Source organism: Lontra canadensis, unplaced genomic scaffold (genome assembly GCF_010015895.1).
Source record: "Lontra canadensis isolate GAN:19392208 unplaced genomic scaffold, GSC_riverotter_1.0 scaffold148, whole genome shotgun sequence".
In the NCBI taxonomy this organism is placed as follows: domain Eukaryota; kingdom Metazoa; phylum Chordata; class Mammalia; order Carnivora; family Mustelidae; genus Lontra; species Lontra canadensis.
The window spans coordinates 1,960,643-1,980,200 of record NW_022631142.1 but is presented as its reverse complement, the minus strand read 5'-3'; the positions used below and the strand labels follow the sequence as shown (position 1 = coordinate 1,980,200).

The window sequence follows — 19,558 nt, the reverse complement described above, 5'->3', positions numbered from 1 at the left end:
CACCTACATCCCCACTCACTGATTCCTGAGTACCTGTGACAATTTCCTACTTATGAACCTGTTAAAAAGAAAAAACACAGGTCCAAAATAGGGTCATTTGACTGAATTTCCAAATCAAGGCTTAGATCCTCACCTAATTGTAGTTTCAACCTCCCCCAGAAATGCAGTCTTAACTAGTCAGGAATTTTTTGGTCAATGCCACTGAATCTACCACCTGTGCCATCTGCATCCCCGGAAGATAAGGTAACTGGCAGGATAACACCCCTTGCTTTTCCACCCAAAGGAAAGCAGCTTTGCCTGGAACAATTTTTTTCTTTTGCTAACAACTTTTTATTTATTTATTTACTTATTTACTTATTCTTTAAAATTTCATTTATTTATTTGACAGAGATCACAGGTAGGCAGAGAGGCAGGCAGAGAGAGAGGAGAAGCAGGCTCCCTGCTGAGCAGAGAGCCCAATGCGGGACTCGGTCCCAGGACCCTGAGATCATGACCTGAGCCGAAGGCAGAGGCTTAATCCACTGAGCCACCCCAGGGCCCCTCTAACAATTTTTTTTTTAAAGATTTTATTTATTTATTTCATAGAGAGAGAGAGAGAGCACAAGCAGGGGGAGAGGCAGAGGAGGAGGGAGAAGTAGGCTTCTGCAGAGCAGTGGCTTAACCTACTGAGCTACCCAGGTGCTCCGTCTTCCATTTTGTACAATCCTACAGAGCCTCCCCCTACTTGCTAAATGGGATGCTGCCCAGTTCATGAATCATTTATTAAAGCCAATTAGGTCTTTAAAATTTACTCAGTTGAACTTTTGTTATTTAACAAACCCCAACCTCAAGAAATTTAACTGCCACTTCTTATTTCCAAGCAGTATGTATGTATTTACAGAATATATATCTTAAGCACTGTTTTAAAAATAGGTAATTCCACAACCTATAACAATTTTTTGAATTGTGAACATTCTGAGCATTAATGGAGAAGATCAAAGTGAAACTTTGGGGCAGTTAATTTTACTAGAAATCTGCCATATAGAAAGCTCAACCACTTAATGAATATATAACAGGCAAAAAGTATTCACACTGATCTTACATACACATGGGCAAGACACTACAGCAATTTTCTTAACAAAATAGACATAGTTCAAAACTTTTGAGAAAATACTCAACCTCACCTTGATTAAATAGAAAAAAAAAAAAAGTCATTTTAAACCAAAATGGTAATGGTGCTTTTTTATTTGTTTTCATTTTGATTTGTTTTGGGTAAGGATGTTTAAAAACAGGACTAACCAATGCTGGGGAGACTACAAAGACAGTCACCTCCATACAGAACTGGTGAAAGTTCAAATCAGTGCAACCTTTTTGGAAAGCAGTGTACAAAATTAAGAACCTTGAAAATGCCTGAAAACCATTCTATAGAAAAAAGCATAGGCAAAGTTTTACACAAAAAGCTATCTTCATCACATTGTAACAGTGAAAAACTAGATAATCTAGAAGTGAAATAACTGGGGAATGGTTATATAAATTGTGAATTATTCATATAACAAAGTACTATGTTTCTATTTAAAACATTTATTAAATGTTTAACAATTTAGGAAAACTATGATTATGATATATAATCTTAGTAAAACATGCAAGGAACCAATACTGATCTACCCATCCATCCAACAAATAATTTATGGCCTATTATGTTCCAGACACTCCTCAAGGCTCAGAAGATCCGTCAAAAAACAAGGGAGGCATACCGTTTTCCCTCATGAAGCTGACAGTCTTGCAATATAAAGATGCAAGCATTTACAGTGCAGTCTGCTGGGGGTGGGTAGCCTTATGGTAATGCTACCATGGAGTGGAGGTGGGGATAAGGAGTCATGCAGAAAGAGGAAGAGAGCAGGAGAAAAAGGTCTTGTCATTTATTTGCTTTTGATAAAAGATGAGTGTCAGTAAGAAAGCATACTGATTATTTAGCTTTCTGGTTGTCTACTTTCAGAATAAACTGGCATTTCTTTTTTGCATTTCTAGAATCTGGATCTGTGAAAGGTGGCAGTCAAAAGTTGGACTCAGAAATCCACCTGCCAAGAAGGCGCAGCAGTTATGAAAGCTTTAGCCTAGGACTTCACTACATATAGTCTGGCTGCTACTAAAAATAAACCATTCAAATATGTACCAAGCACTCTACTAAATACTAATATATAAAGAATTGACAGTGTACTGTAAAGTGCTGATGAAGATGAGTACTAAGTGCATTGGAAAACCTCAGAATGGAAAAACTACAGGGAAAAACATCTTGAGATATTACCTGAACCTGCTTCCTTGAACCCATCACTCTTCCTTATACCGTTAAGACAGTCAAGTACAAAGAAGTTGTAATTCTTTTACATTAGACATCTAAAGGCCTTAGCATAAACAGCATAAAAAAGTGTGGTTTTCTATCAAAGCCTGAATTTTTGAGAAAGAAAAGGTCTGCTGAACTTTGAGAGCAAAAAGCTTTAATGGACTCAACATGCACTAAAGGATGCATATTTATTTTAAGAACAGTTTTCACCTCTAAAGTTATCAATCTGCAATGCTATCAAATACAAAATATATTTCAAAGCCAAAAGTAATATAAAGACATTTTTAGACATACAAAGCTGAAAGATTTCATTACCATACTGCAAAACTCACACTGTAGAAATGTTAAAAAAGGAAGTCTGATACACACAAGGAAAATGACAACAGATAGAAAAAACAGTCTATACAAAGGAATGAAGAGCACTGGAAGTAGTAACTACACGGGTAAATGGTAAGGGGTCTTTTTTTAATTATTTAAATCTCTTTAAGATTAAAATAAGATAAAATAAAAGTAATCCAAAAGAAGTTTGGGGGGGGAAAAAAGGTAGAAGGGAATAACCAATAGCAGGGACAAAGAGAATACAAATAACAAGACAGGCTCAAACCTAACCATATTAATAATCACATCAAACGTAAACAGTCGAAAGACCCCAATTAAAGGCAGAGATGGCCAGAACAGAAGAAAAAAAAGCAAGACTCAACTAAATGATGTTAATGCACTTTAGTTTTCTTTTTTAACATTATTTCTTTTAGAGAGAGAGCAAGCAAGCAAGCAGGGAGAGGGGCAGAGGGAGAGAGAATCCTGAAGCAAATTCCCTGCTGAGCACAGAGCCCAACATGGGGCTTGATCCTAGGACCCCTGAGATCAAAACCTGAGCCAAAACCAAGAGTCGGCCACTTAACCAACAGAGCCACCCAGATGCCCCAATACTAATGCGCTTTATTTTTTTTTTAACGCACTTTAAATATAAAGTCCCAAATAGGTTAAAAGTAAAAGGATGGAAAAAGATATACCACGTTAATACTAGTTAAAATGTGAAAACTGGAATGGCTATATTCTATCAACCAAAGCAGATTTCAGAGCAAAGACTTACCCAGGAAAAAAGGCCATCTCATAATGATGAAGGGATAAACATAAAACTGTCTTTATTCACAAATGATATGACTGTCTATATATAAAACCTGATGGAGTTTTTTAAAGCTAATAAATTTAGTAAGTAGTTTTACCAAGGATAGGAGATGAAAAATGGTACAAGAATTGATTGCATTTCTACATATTAGCAATAAAATATTGAAACTGAAAAATATCATTTACAATAACATCAGAAATATGAAATACCTAGGGATAAATCTGACAAAACATGTGTAAGACCTATACAGTGAAAACTATAATACATTGCTGAAGAAAGCTAAAGACTTAAAGAAAGGGAGATAAATATTTTGTTTATGGGTCAGAAAACTCACTATTGTTTGGATGTCAATTCCCCCTTAAAAAAAAAAATCTATATATTTGGGTGCCTGGGTGGCTCAGTGGGTTAAAGCCTCTGCCTTCAGCTCAGGTCATGATCTCAGGGTCCTGGGATCAAGTCCTGCATCGGGCTCTCTGCTTGGCAGGGAGCCTGCTTCCCCCAACCCCCGCCCCGCCTGCCTCTCTGCCTACTTGTGATCTCTCTCTGTCAAATAAATAAATAAAATCTTTAAAAAAAAAATCTATACATTCAACATAATCCCCCCAAAATCCCAGGAGGGTTTTTTTTTTTTAATGAAAATCAACAAGCTGATTCTAAAATTCCTATGGAAATGCAAAGGAGCTAGAAGAGCCAAACAACTCCAAAAAAGAAGAATAAAGTTGAGAGCTAAGGCTACCTAATTTCCAGAACTATTATAAAACTATAATAATCAAAACATGTAAAGACAGAAAAATAGATTACTGAACAGAAAAGACAGTCCAGAGATAATGCCCACATATTTATGAACAATTGATTTTTGACAAAGGCAATCTATGGAGAAAATATAACTTTTCTAACAAACGGCACTGTATCTGGAAATACATTAAGTAAAAAATGGACTTGGATCCATACTTTGTGCCATACACAAAAATTAATTCAAAATGGGTTATAAGTCTAAATGTAAAAGTATAAAACGTCTATAAGAAAACACAGGAAAAGGTCTTGGTGACCCTGGATTAGACAGAGATTGCTTAGGTAAAAACCAGAAATAAACCCATAAAAGAACAAACAGATAAGTGGGAGTAAATAAAAATAAAAAAACTTCTGCTCTTCAAAAGACACTACCAAAAGAATGATAAGGAAGTCACAGACTAGGAGAAAACTTATGCAAAAGATATATATCAAGAACTTTCAAAACTCAGTAAAAAAACAACCAGGGGCACCTGAGTGGCTCAGTCAGTTAAGCTTCTGCCTTTGGCCCAGGTCATGATCAAGAGCAAGGAGCAAGGATGGAGCCCCACATAGGGCTCCCTGCTCAGCAAAGAGTCTATTCTCCCTCTCCCTCTCCCTCTGTCCCTCCCCTCTTCTCGTGCTCTCTCTCTCTCTCAAATAAATAAAATCTTAAAAAAAAAAAAAAGAACAACCAGTTATGTCCCAAAATAGGCAAAATAGTTGAATAGACTCTTCAGAAGAAGATATACAAATGGCAAATAAGCACTTGAAAAAATGTTTAACATCATTCATTAGTCATTAAGAAAATATAAATTAAAGCCACAAGGAGATGCCGCCACACACTGGTTAGAATGACTAAAACTGGGTGCCTGGGTGGCTCAGTGGGTTAAAGCCTCTGCCTTCAGCTCAGGTCATGATCCCAGAGTCCTGGGATCAACACCCACATCAGGCTCCCTGATCAGTGAGGCGTTTGCTTCTCCTTCTGCCCTGCCTCCGCCCCCCAGCCCCCATGCTCTCTTTCTCACTCTTTCTCAAATAAATAAAATCTTTTTTAAGAAATAAAAAATAAAAATAAATTAAAAATAAAAAGGAACCAATTACTTAGATCACCTAATGATAAAGTGGGCATACAATAAGCATTTGTTAAAGTTTCATGGACTGAAAAAATGAAAGATCAGCACCTAAAACTAGGTTGAAGCCATACTGGAAAGGCACCAAATGCCAGGTTTAATTGGCACAAAAGGCCAAAGTAAATAACCAACTTTTAGCTTCAAAACAACAATCCCTTGTAAGAAGCTGTATCTCAAATCACTTTCGTGGTCTTTCAGATCACAAACATTAATAAGCATTTTCAAAAATCAGAGATAGTTAATAATAAGCTAAAGTCAAATTTTATTTATTCATTTTAAATAAGTGTTCAGTAAGCATTAATGCTTTATTAATTATTAATAATTTATTTATTTATTAACATATGAAAGCACATTAAAAATTGAAATAAAATATGATACTACTTGGATGCTAAAATTTTTTTAACATTCTTTTTTTTATTTTTTAAGATTTTATTTATTTATTTGTCAGAGAGTGAGAGAGAGCACAAGTGGAGGGAACAGCAGGCAGAGGGAGAAGCAGGCTCCCCGCTAAACAGGGAGTCCAATGAGGGACTCCATCCCAGGACCCTGGGATCAAGACCTGAGCCAAAGGCACAGGCTTAACCAACTGAGCCACCCAGGTGCCCTGGACACTAACAATTTAAAAATCTAAGTTTTAATGTGATTTTTCTAATTGAAAAATCTAAAAGGGAGGCGCTTGGGTGATACAGTCAGTTAAGCATCTGACTCTTGGTTTCAGCTCGGGTCATGATCTCAGGGTTGTGAGATCAAGCCCTGCATGGGGTCCACAACTGAGTGCAGAACCTGTTTGAGATTCCCTCTTCTTCTCTCTCTGCCCCCACGCAACCTCCCCGGTTCTCTCTCTCTCAAATAAATAATTTTTTAAAATATTTTATTTATTTATCAGAGAGAGAGAGAGTACACACAAACAGGCAGAGGCGGACAGAGAGGCAGGCTCCCTCCTGCAAGGAGCCTGATTTGGGACTCAATCCCAGGACCCCGGAATCATTACCTGAGCCGAAGGCATCGGCTTAACCAACTGAGTCACCCAGGCGTCCCTCAAATAAATAAATTTTTTAAAAAAGAAAGAAAAATAAAGGAATTCATGATTTTAAACTAACAATAAAATATTCACTTCAAATGCTTAAATCTATCTTTCTTTCTATTACACTTACTGTTATGGCAACTAGAAGCTTTTATTCATCCAGATCTGGAAAGTTAAAATTGAAAACCATATCATGAAGCTTTAATTTTAAAGCTAATTTTCCAATACTGAGTTCCCACCAAAGCAGCAATATAAACTAACAACATTTGTAGAAGAGAAGCTTACACTGTCCCCACTCCATCATAAGTTAGTATGTTTTGGAAGCACTTGACCATTTGTGATTTTCTAGAATCCTACTGCAATTTGTTATCCAAGTAACCAGGGCAAAATATTTAAACTACTCAGGGCTGTCACTCTGATATATTTTCCAGGAGTCTGAATTCTTTCTTGGACTACAGCTAAAGGCCATGTGTCAGATTTACTTGAAGTATATCCAAATCCTCAGTATGTAGCAAGTAAACATTTACACTTCAATAATTCCTCATTCCTATTCAGGCTACTAATCAAATCAGCAAGAGCTGTAAGTTTTTCCCTGAAAATGCTACCCCACCACTAGACATTATCCCTAATGACTAATGATAACAGGAAAATATTATCAACAGTGTAGACTAAAATATTCAAAAGGGTGCCTGGGTGGCTCAGTTAGTTGAGCATCAAACTCATGATCTCAGCTCAGATCTTGATCTCAGGGTTGTGAGTTCAAGCCCCACATTGGGGTTCATGCTGGGCATGTAGCCTACTTAAAAAACAACAACAAAAATAAATAATAAGTAAAATATTGGAAAGGGTTTTCAAAAGATACTGCAGAAGGTGTGACACTCTTTGAAGTATTTAAAAATTGAGTAAATTCTATCTTCCCAGGGTGTTTTAAAACAGGTTAGCTTTTTAGTGCCAGGGAAAGAAGTAGATGACCTGGCAGGACTGACATAATGGTTTACATTTGATAAAAGAATCTAGGGTTGACAAGATTATTAAAAAAGAAGGATTCTGGGTGCCTAGGTGGCTCAGTTAGTTAACTGTCGACCTTCAGCCCAGATCACAATCTCAGGGTCCTGGGATCGAGCCCTGCACTAGGTTTCCTGCTCAATGAGGAGTCTGCTTCTCCCTATCCTTCTTCCAGTCTCTCTGCTTATGTTCAAGCTCATTCTCTCTCTCTCAAATATATAAAATCTAAAGACAAAAACAAAAACAAAACAAAACAAAGCAAAATTTACTAAGTTGACTAATAAAATACTACATTATTTTTTTAAAAGTACTCTCACACTCTGTTGTTGGGAATATGCATTGTATTATCTTTTTTGAAAAAAATCTGATAATGTCTACCAATTTTTAAAGATATACTGTCCTTTGACATAGTGAGTCCATTGTTTTGAACTCATTCTGAGTATACATACAGAAGTATGCAAAGACACAAGGATGCTTATTGCAGCATTGTTTGTAATAGCAAAACTGACACCACATATATGTCAACTAGGTATGGTTAGGTAAATTTCTTATAATAAGAATACTGCGCAGGCATTAAAAAAGAATAAACAATATCTCTAAGTGATAACATAAAAAGATTTTTAAGATGTAAGTAAAGAAAGCTGTCTACAAAGTGGTAAATATACATATATGACACATGCAACACATACACATATAAAGGTTGTATATAGCTAAGATATGGAAGCAACACATGTGTCTATCCACAAATGGAGAAAGAAGATGTGGTACATGTATATACAATAGAATATTACTCAGCCATAAAACAAGATGAGATATTGCCACTTGCAACAATACCTAGGCAGTAATACACTAAGTGAAATAAGTCAGACAGAGAAAGTCAAATACCATATGTATTCCTTACATAAGTGGAACATAGTTTCCACTTATGTAAGGAATCTAAAAAACAAAACAAATGAACACAAAAAGCAGAAACAGAGCCATACACAGAGACAACAAACTGATGGTGCCAGAGGGAGGGTGTGGGGAGATGGGCTAAATAGGTGAAGGAGAATGGGAGACAGGATTCCAGTTACGGAATGAACAAGTCATTGGGATAAAAGACACAGCATGGGGAATGCAGTCAATGATACCATAACAGTATTATATGGTGACAGATGGTAGCTACACTTGTGGTGCGCATAGCAGAATGTATAGACTCATCCAATCACTATGTGGTACATCTGAAACTAATGTAACATTATGTGTTAACTATACTTCTTAACAAAAAAAAAAAAAAAAAGAAAGAAAGATTGCATAAACACACATATAAATATGCATTTATTAAAGCATAACAATTTGGGGGAAAATATCCAAAAGATACTAAAAGAGGTTGACTCTGAGGAATAGAACTAAGGGTAAGAAGGAAGAGAATAACCTGTTAAATGTTAAAATTTGTCATTCTACTATAATATTAAAAACCATATGACAAGCCTTTGGAGAACTACTTGGCAGCTTCTGATAAATTTAAACCTACGTCTACCCTCTGATTGAGCCATTTTGCTCTGAGTTATTAACCCAAGAGAAATGCAAAAGGTATGTCTACAAATAGACTTGTACAAAAAGGTTCATAGCATCCTTATTCATAATGACCTCAAACAAGAAGTAACTCAAATGTCCATCAACAGGAGAATGGACAAAGTGGCATATGGGATACTATTTAGCAATAACAAAGGACAAACTACTGATACAAGAAAAATTCGGATCAGTCTTAGCCTGACTGAGGGAGAAGGATTTGGAGAATGGGGAAGATGTTTAAGGGAAGTCAAGTTCCTCTATTTTGTAGCATCTGTCAGTACTTCATTTCTATTATGGCCTAAGAATACTCCATTGTATGAATATACCACATATTGTTTATCCATTCATCAGCTCATGACTGACATCTTGGTTGTTTCACCTTTCTGGCTATTACAAACAAGCTGCCATAAACCATTGTATTTTGTGAGAACTGTGTATTTTATTATATGAAAATTACACCTGAATTTTAAGAAAGGATATGGATATGAAAAATCCTATTGTTACTACAAAGCATGATTTCTGAATGTTTCAGTGAATGGCAGAACACAAATACCTCAGAATGGCAAACAAGTTAATTATATTACAAATATGTTCCTTCAGAGGAGAAAAAAGTTACTTGTCAATAAAAATAACCTGAAATGCCACATCATCTCTTCATGAAGTTTTTTTTTGTTTTTTTTTTAAGATTTTATTTACTTATTTGACAGAGAGAGATCACAAGTAGGCAAAGAGGCAGGCAGAGAGAAGTGGAAGCAGGCTCCCGGACAAGCAGAGAGCTCGATGCAGGGCTTGATCCCAGGACTCTGGGATCATGACCTGAGCCAAAGGCAGAGGCTTAACCCACTGAGCCACCCAGGTGCCCCTTGATGAAGTTTTTTATATGAGATTGAGGAAGCTGTCTGAAAGAGCTTAAATCACTGTCTCTAATGTAAACTGCAACTCTTTTTTTTTCTGTCTTTTCCTAGACTTTTATTCCAATATAGCTATATAATGTTATATTAAAGCTGTACAATACAGTGATTCAACAATTCTACACATTACTCAGTGCTCATCAAGGTAAGTTTACTATTGGGGAACCTGAGTAATACAATTGGTTAGGTGTCCAACTCTTGGTTTTGACTTAGGTTGTGATCTCAGGGTTGTGAGATCAAGGCCCATGTCAGGCTTTGTGGTCATAATGGAGTCTGCTTAAGAGACTCTCTCCCTCTCTCACTCTGCCCCTCCTCACTCCCTGAGCTCTCTCTTTCCCAAAAATAAATAAATAAAACTTAAAAAAAAAAAAGATAAGTTTACTCTTAATCCCCTTCACCAGTTTTACCCATATCCCCACACCCACCTACCCTCTGGTAACCATCTGTTTGTTCTTGGGCTGTTCCCATAATCTTGCTATTGTATATAGAACTGCAATATACATAAGGGTGCATTTATCTTTTCAAATTAGTGTTTGAGTCTCTTGTAGGAAGCATATAGATGGGTCTTGTTTTTTATCCATTCCATCACTCTGTCTTTTGATTGGAGTGTTTAGTAATTATTGATAGTAATTACTAAAGTAATTATTGATAGATACATACTTTTTGCCATTTTGATACTTGTTTAATGTTTGTTTTTGTCAGTTCTTCTCTGTTCCTTTCTTCTCTTGCTCTTTTCTCTCATGACTTGCTGGCTTTCCTTACGGATTCCTTTCTCCTTATTTTTGCATATCTATTACTGGTTTTTTATTTGCGGTTACCAATAGGTTTATATATAACATCTTATCATACAGTAGTCTATATTAAGTTCATGGTTACTTAAGCTCAAACCCCACACTTTGGGTATAGGGTGTTATACTTTACTCTCTTTTATTCTGAAACTCCCTTGACTGATCTTTACAGATATACTTTTTACTGCTTTTTTGCTTCTTACTTTTCTTATCCCTACTTATGGCCTTTCCTTTCCACTCAATGATTCCTCTTTAACATTTCTTATAGGGCTGGTTTAGTGGTCAAGAATTCTTTAACTTTTGTTTGTCTGGAAAATTCTTTATCTCTCCTTCTATTCTGAATGATAGCCTTGCTGGATAGACTATTCATGACTGCACATTTTTTTCTTTCAGCAGTGTGAATATATAATGCCACTCCTTTCTGGATTGCAGTTTCTGCTGAAAAAACACTTGACAGCCTTAGGGGGTTTCCCTTGTATGTAACTGTTTTCTTTTCTTTTAATGATTTTAAAATTCTCTGTATCACTACTTTTTGGATTTTAATTACTACGTGTCTTGGTGTGTTCATACTTGCATTGATTTTGCTGGGGGTTCTCTGTGTTTCCTGGATCTATATTTCTGGTTTCCTTCCCCCTACTTGGGAAGTTTTTAGCTATTATTTCTTCAAATATATTTTCTATCCCTTCTCTCTTCCTCTCGGATCTCTATAATGCATGTTATTATACTTGATACGAGTCGCTGAGTTCCCTATTTTCGTTTACTATTATGAATTTTTCTCTCTCCTGTTCACCTTGATTGCCTTCCATTATTCTGTCCTCCAGGTTGTTGATCCATTTTTCTGCTCCCTCTAGTCTACTATTTATTTCATCTAGTGTATTTTTAATTTCAGTTTTTGGGTTCTTTATCTCTGTTCTTTTTTATTTTATTTTATTTATTTTTTTAATCTCTGTTGAGGGTCTCACTGAAGTCCTCCTCTCTTTTCTCAAGTCCAGTGAGTATTTTTATGACCATTACTTTTGAATCTCTATCAGGCATATTACTTTTCTCTGTTTTGTTTAGCTCTCTTGCTGTGAGTTTGTCTTGTTCTTGCATTTGGGACATATATCTCTGTCTCCTTACTTTGTTTAACTCTGTGTCTGTTTCTATGTGTTAGGAAAGTCAGCTACATCTCCTTCAGGTTGAAGGAGACAGATCTGTGGGGACTAGGTCTATTGTTAGCAAGCTAGGTGGAGAGTGTTGGTACTGTCCTGGTTCCCACGGGGGTCTATATGTCTAGGCTTGGGGGGGGGGGTGCAGGGAGTGGGGGAGGGAAATGCCACCTGCCAACTCTTTTGTTCTTAGAGAAGTCTCCCAAAGAATCCTGACCCTCTAGCACATACTCTGAGATTAGCAAACAAATCTCCCTCCTGTATACCCCAGGTGTTCTTCAAACATGCTGTATCTCCACAGGGCTGTTTGTTGTGCTATATCTTTAAGGGCTGGGACTCAGTTTCCTATAACCTGCCCAGTTCTTCCAGAGCTGAGCCTGCTGATTTTTAAATCAGTTAAGCCCACTGAATTGTATGGTAAGGGGATGATTCATTTCTTTTTTATTAAGATTTTTTATTTTAATTCCAGTATAATTGACATACAGTGTTATATTAGTTTCAGGTGTACAGTACAGTGATTCAACAATTCTATACATTAGCCAGCGCTCACCATGTTTCGTTTTGCAAAAACTTGCCAACATTTGGTGTTGTCACCACTTTGGATTTTGGAGATTCTAATATGTATGCAGAGGCATCCTGTGGTTTTAATTTGCAATTCCCTAATGACATATAATATTGAAGATCTTTCCATATGCATATTTGGCATTGTATTTCTTCTTTGGGGAGTTTTCTGGGTCGTTTGTCCAATTTTTAATCACATTGTTCATTTTCTTATTGTTTAGTTTTAAGAGTTCTTTGTGTATTTTAGATAATAGTCCTTTAGCAGATATGTCTTCTGTAGATAACAGTCCTTTAGCAGATATGTCTTCTGTAGATAACAGTCCTTTAGCAGATATGTCTTCTGCAAATATTTTCTGTCAGTCTGTCTTCCCATTCTCTTAAAATTTTGTCTTTTTTAAACCCTCTATTTATTTTGCCATTATTTCCTTCTTGTGTGTTAAATGGGTATTTTCATTCTTTGTCATTTTAGTATATATTTTTTCACTCTATACCTTTACTCTATATTTTAAAGTTATTTTTTAGCAGTTGTTCTAGGGATTACAATTAACAATTTACCACAACCTACTTTGGATTAATACCAACTTAATTTCAATGGTATATAAAAAAAGATTAGCTTTGTTCCCTTTACCCTCCTTTGTGTTGTTTCTGTCATACACATTATAAATGTATGCATTGTATGCCTATTGACTCAGATTATTGCTTCATGCAGATGGATAGGAAGGGAGAAACATGACAAAGAAAAGGCATTTCTATTGTTCTTTAAGTTTATGAATATAATTACATTTATTAATGCTCTTTATTTCTTCATATGTCCTTTATTCTACTGTCTAGAGCTCTTTCATTTCAGTTTGAATCACTCTCTTCATAAAGCTTTCATATAGGTAAATTCTCTCAATTTTTATTTGGGAATGTTTCTTTATCCTTCATTTTAAAGGGTATTTCACTGAACACAGAATTCTTGCTTAGCACCTTTTTTCACCACACTGCCTCAATGGTTTCTGAAAAGAAATTTAAGCTTTACTGAGGAATGCTTCTACAGGATGAATTTTCTCTGTTGTTGTTTGCAGTATTCTTCCTTTTGCTTCCAACAGTTTGGTTACGATGTGTCAAAGTATAAATCCCTTTGAGATATTCTTATTTGAGGTTTGTTGAGCTTCTTGGACATGTATATAAGTGTTTTTTTCCTCAAGTTTGGGGATTTATCAGTCATTATTTCTTCCAATATCCTCTCTGTCCTTTCTTTCCTCTCTTCTGGGGCCATTATTATGTGTATGTTGTTAGAGTTGCTGGGGTCCCACAGGTCTCTGCGACTGTTCATTTTTCTTCTTTTTTTTTTTTTTCCCGGTTCCTCAGCCTGGATAATTTCAATTGACCTACCTTAAAGTTCACTGATATTTTCTTCTGCCTGCTCAGATTTGCTGTTGAGCCCTCTAGTGAACTTTTCATTCCAGTTACTATAATTCTCAATACCAGCATTTTTTTGGTTCTTTTCTATCATTTCTACCTAGTAATTGATATTCTCTATTTGATGACATATTGTGATATTTTCCTTTAGTTCTTTATATATAGTTTCCTTTAATTCTTTGAACATACGTAAGTAGATGACTGTCTTTGTCTAGTAAATCCAATGTTTGAGCTACCTCAGTTTCTAACTGCTTTTCCCACCGCATATGGGCTATACTTTGTTTCTTTGCATGTCTCACAGTTTTTTGTTGAAAACTGGGTATTTTAAATAATGTTGCAACTCTAGAAATCAGATTCTTCCCCTTTTCCCAGAGTTTGTTATTGTTGTTGACCTAGTGAATTTATCAAACTGATTCTGTAATTGACCACTAAATTTTCCTCTTGGTTAACTTAGTGGTTAGCTAATGGCTGGACAGAGATTTTCTTAAATGTTTGAAACTAGTAAGTCTCTCAGTCTTTGCTGAGGCTCTCTAGGCAGTTCACAACTTCACTTTAGCCTCTACTTCCTGCTTGCACAAAGCCCCCAGGTTTGCCAGAGATAAAGGTTAGGACCTTCTCAGGTCTTTTCTGAACATGCAGACAGCTTTGAACATACACACAGCCTTACGTATACACTTGGTGTTCCAGATTCCCAGGGATATGTCCGATCTTTTCAAAGACCCCTACAGACATCTCATTCCTCAGCTTTTTCTTTCAAGTTTTTTGGTTGGGTTGTTTGCCCCAATTGTTATCAGCAGCTCAGGCAGGTATGTTGTTAAGCCAGTTATTATTAATCGTTCTCAACAAATGACTCTGAAGAAAATGCTGTTTGCACTGTGCAAGTTCTCTGTCAGGTTACATAAAGATGAGCCTTTTAAGAATGGTTCACCAGGGAACAGTCAGGCATATCAAATAATGACAATTCTCTGAGAATGGGGCTTTGAAAGAGCTCCAATTCCATTTTGACTCTTCCAGTGCTGGCTAGGCTGCTGAGTTTTGTTTGTTTTTTAAGATCTCTTAAGATTTTATTTATTTATTTATATTTTTATTGTATTTATTTATTTATTTATTTGACAGAGTGAGATAGAGCACAAGTAGGGGAGCAGCAGGCAGAGGGAGAAGGAGAAGCAGGCTCCCCACTGAGCAGGGAGCCGAATGCAGGGCTCAATCCCAGGACCCTTGGATCATGACCTGAGCCAAAGGCAACCGCTTAATTCACTGAGCCACTCAGGTGCCCCTAGGCTGCTGGTTTTCACCATAATTGCAGGCCCTTGTTTTCAAGTCTACCTTGGAGCTGGGGAAAGGGGGAGTGGAATTAGAGAAAATCAACATGCCATAAAGCTTAGTATTCTTATGGAGATTCACCTGAGTGTTTTTAAAAATGTTCCCCCATTAAAGCCTCTGCCTCTGGCTCAGGTCAGGATCCCAGGGTCCTGGGATCAAGCCCCGCATTGGGTTCTCTGTTCAACGGGGAGCCTACTTCCCCCTCTCTCTTTGCCTGCCTCTCTGCCTACTTGTGATTTCTGTCAAATAAATAAATAAAATCTTTAAAAAAAGCTGTTCCCCCAGATTGTTGTAGTCTTTGGTTAATTTCCAAAATTTTGTAAAAACGTGATCTTGACAATTTTTACAAGTGTCTTGAAACTTTTATAAAGGAGACTATTTGCCAGATGTTGTTATTCCATCACTCCCGATGATAGCACTCTCATTCTCCTCATTTTCAGATTACTTTGAAATATATTAGATTGTTTAGAGAAATAATAACAATAGTATACTGTAAGGTTTACAATATATTCAGAAGTGTATGGATATATACTGTTGTAAAAACCCCTTACATCACATGTGAAATAGCATAACATTAACTGAAGGTAGACTGTGGTTAAAGATGCATATTGTAGATCCTAGAGCAACCACTAAAAAACAAGAAAAAGATAGTATGAAAAAAGAGAAAAGACCCAAAGAACAAACAAGACAAAATGAATAACAAGGTAGCACATTACACTACAACAATCTATGCGTGCATGTCTACCTGTCTCTTTTTTTGGGGGGGGGTCTACCTATCTCTTACTCTTTCTCTGTTTTCCCTACCAGATTATAAACTTACTAAATTTCATCATAAACAGAAACAAACCAAAGTTCATTGCTGCGATGAATACACTGTTAATTCTAACATCTCTATTCTGGAATATGCAATAATTTATAAAAATTTTAATTAATATCTAAGACAATATGAAAAAATATAAAACTCACCTATCTTCATAACAATAAATCCCAGATTTGAGTGCTAAGTTATTTTATAAACTTCTTTGTACAATTTCATCTTACAATTAAGGAAAATAAGAGTCAAAGTAATTAATTGACTAATTAATCAAGAGTCACATGGCCAGTTAGCAACAGAGCCACAGTAAAATTCTTATTTCATAACTTTTAGTCCAGCTCTCTCAAGAGAAAAAAATTTCCATGTAACACCAACAACATATACAACTATACAAATAATGTGCTCATTTCAAATTATTCTTATCCAGCAGATCTAGCAAGATCTCTATTTGGAAACATTTTAAGTTAAATTGTATACCTATTTGAAAATGATAAAACTTAAAATATATATATACTGTTGAATTTAGAGTTTCAACTAATTCAAATTCTCATCAGTTATCACTGAAGTACACTACACTCAAAGGAAAATTAAAAATATTGTGACTAAACAATCACTTACAGCACTGACTACCAGGTTCAGAGAATACAGTCTTTCACAAATCAATGACTAAACCATTCATACTTATGTAAAAAAGGATAACAAAAAAATTAAGAAATCTATGTATAGTATTACCTGTAGCTCCCAGTGGATGTCCCTTTGAAATCAACCCGCCACTAGGATTTATGACCCACTTTCCTCCATAAGTATTATCTCCTCTATCAACCAGTTTTCCACCTTGTCCTAGAGAAGGAAAAATAATATTCATGAAGGTTAAAAGTAACACTGGACCAGGGGCACCTGGGTGGCTCAGTTAAGCATCTGACTCTTATTCTTAGCTCAGATCTTAATCTCAGGGTTGTGAGTTCAAGCGCCACACTGGGCTCCACACTGGGCGTGGAGCCTACTTAAAACACACACACACACACACATACACACATATACATTAGACCAAATGGTATGTTTTGGTTTTTTAAATTTCAAAATAGCCAAGATTTTCTTATAGCAAACATTTCTTAACAGCTCCAACATTAAATTGATATAAGCACTTCTAGAAGTTACATAATAGGGGCACCTGGGTGGTTCAGTGAGTTAAGCAGCCAAATCTTAATTTCAGCTCACGTCATGATCCCAAGGTTATGAGATGGAGCCAGCAACAGGCTCCACAGTGGGTATGAAGGCTGCTTAAGAGTCTCCCTCTCCCTCTTCCCCAGACCCTCTCCCTTTGCTCATGCTCTCTCTCTAAAAAAGAAAAAAGTTATATAATAAATATTGAATAATAAAGCCTTATATTTTCAGAAAATTTCATGTGTGGGGTGCCTGGATGGCTCAGTGGGTTAAGCCTCTGCTTTTGGCTCAGGTCATGATTCCAGGGTCCTGGGATCAAGTCCCACATTGGACTTTCTGCTCAGTGGGGAGCCTGCTTTCCCCCTCTCTCTGCCTGCCTCTCTGCCTACTTGTGATCACTCTCTCTGTCAAATAAATAAATAAAATCTTAAAAAAAAAAAAGAAAAGAAAATTTCATGTGTGAAACAGAACTCTTATTACTTCCTAAGAACTCTCTGTCTTCCAAAATTGCTACAACTATAACAGAGATTCAGATACCTAAAGAATGAAACTGGATACAATACTATAACTAAAATAATTATATCAGCTTTAAAAATCCATAATACTGCCCAATATATTAATTTCCTTTTTCTTTAAGATTTTATTTATTTCCTTGAGAGATAGAGAGAAACAGAGAGAAAGAGCACAAGGGGCAGAGGGGCAGAGGGGCAGAGGGAGAAGCAGACTCAGACACCCCACTGAGCAGGGAGCCCTACAGATGTGGGGGGGCAGGGGGAGGTTTCAATCCTAAGACCCTGGGATCATGACCTGAGCCAAAGGCAGATGCTTAATGGACTGAGCCACCTAGGTGCCCCCATTTCCATTTTCTTTTTTTTAAGATTTTATTTATTTATTTATTTATTTATTTATTTATTTATTTCACAGACAGAGATCACAAGTCAGACAGAGATCACAAGTAGGCAGAGAGACAGGCCTGCCCGCTGAGCAGAGAGCCCGACGCGGGGCTCCATTCCAGGACGTTGGGACCATGACCGGAGCAGAAGGCAGAGGCTTTAACCCACTGAGCCACCCAGGCGCACCCCCATTTCCATTTTCTATTGCACTATTATATGCTATATAAACATTCTTAGTAAACTAAACGGAGGGGAGAATGTAGGGAGTGGGGGACGGGCAGGGGTCATGAAATGAAGGGAAGTAGCTGAAAATACTGTTCAGCCATAAATGTAAGCTTAAAAGAAAATGAAAATTATACATTGGGTGATTTCAACATTCCTATCAATTCTCTGGTGATTCTTCCAGGTGGTTAAGAAGTAAATTAAAGTGCATGCATTGCATAAAATATTCTTCTATCCATATAGTGAAATGGAATCTCCAAAGAAAGATGATAAAGGTGGTTGTGGTGTTGTTAGAGGTGGCTAGTAACTTTTAAGTACACACTTAGTGTCAGGCCTTGTTCTAATTATTTTCCATATATTTACATAACTTAATCCTCAACCCTGAGAAGTAGGTATTATCATTCCCATTTTATAGATAAGTAACGAGTCCAAGGCAACAGCAGGAGATTGATCTAGGATTAATTACCAGGCAGCCTGCCTCCACAGCCTATGTTCTTAATCAAATATTTTACTGCCTTTAAAAACAAGAGGTTCTCCATTGATAAACTAAAGCACACTAATCACAGAATTTTTTGTGAATGATACTTGTTTTTATTTTGTGGTTTTTTTTTAAGATTTTATTTATTTGACAGAGAGAGAGAGAGTGAGAGCAGGAACACGAGCAGGGGGAGTGGGAGAGGGAAAAGCAGGCTTCCTGCCAAGCAGGGAGCCAGATGTGGGACTTGATCCCAAGACCCTGGGATCATGACCTGAGCTGAAGGCAGACACTCAACCACTGAGCCACCCAGGCGCCCTAAAGATTTTATTCTGAAGTAACCTCTACACCCTATGTAGGGCTCAAACTCACAAACCCATGATCAAGAGTCACACACTCCTCTGACTGAGCCAGCCAGGCATCCCAATGACTATCACTTCTAATTTTACTTTAAATCTAGGTTGTAGATTAAAAACTATCTATCGTGGGGTGCCTGGTGGCTCAGTGGGTTAAAGCCTCTGCCTTCGGCTCATGTCGTGATCCCAGGGTCCTGGGATCAAGCCCTGAATTGGGCTCTCTGCTCAGCAGGGAGCCTGCTTCCTCCTCTCTCCTGACTGCCTCTCTGCCTACTTGTGACCTCTGTCTGTCAAATAAATAAATTAAATAAAAAATGAAAAATAAAATATTCAAATAATCCAAAAGAAAGCAGGAGAGGGAGAATAGAAGAACAGATTCAAGAAGAGAAGACAACAAATAACAGATAATAGTCAACCCAAGTCATAGTTTATCAATAATTACATTAAATGTTAATGATCTAAATAACACTGTCAAACAAATATAAAGCAAATTACATATGCACTTTGAAATTTTTCAAACATATATTTTGTTTAACATGTTATTTTATTTAACACTATATCCAAAC

General features: G+C 36.7%; 1 protein-coding gene across 2 annotated transcripts in view; it reads right to left on the bottom strand.

Annotated features, from left to right (window-relative positions):
* SCP2 (sterol carrier protein 2) overlaps nt 1–19,558 on the bottom strand; it is a 111,733-nt gene that overhangs the window by 30,316 nt on the left and 61,859 nt on the right. For both annotated transcript variants that reach the window (XM_032844169.1, XM_032844170.1), the window contains exon 11: nt 16,615–16,722. In XM_032844169.1, the coding sequence (XP_032700060.1) occupies nt 16,615–16,722 (108 nt within the window). The remainder of the gene's footprint in view (nt 1–16,614; nt 16,723–19,558) is intronic.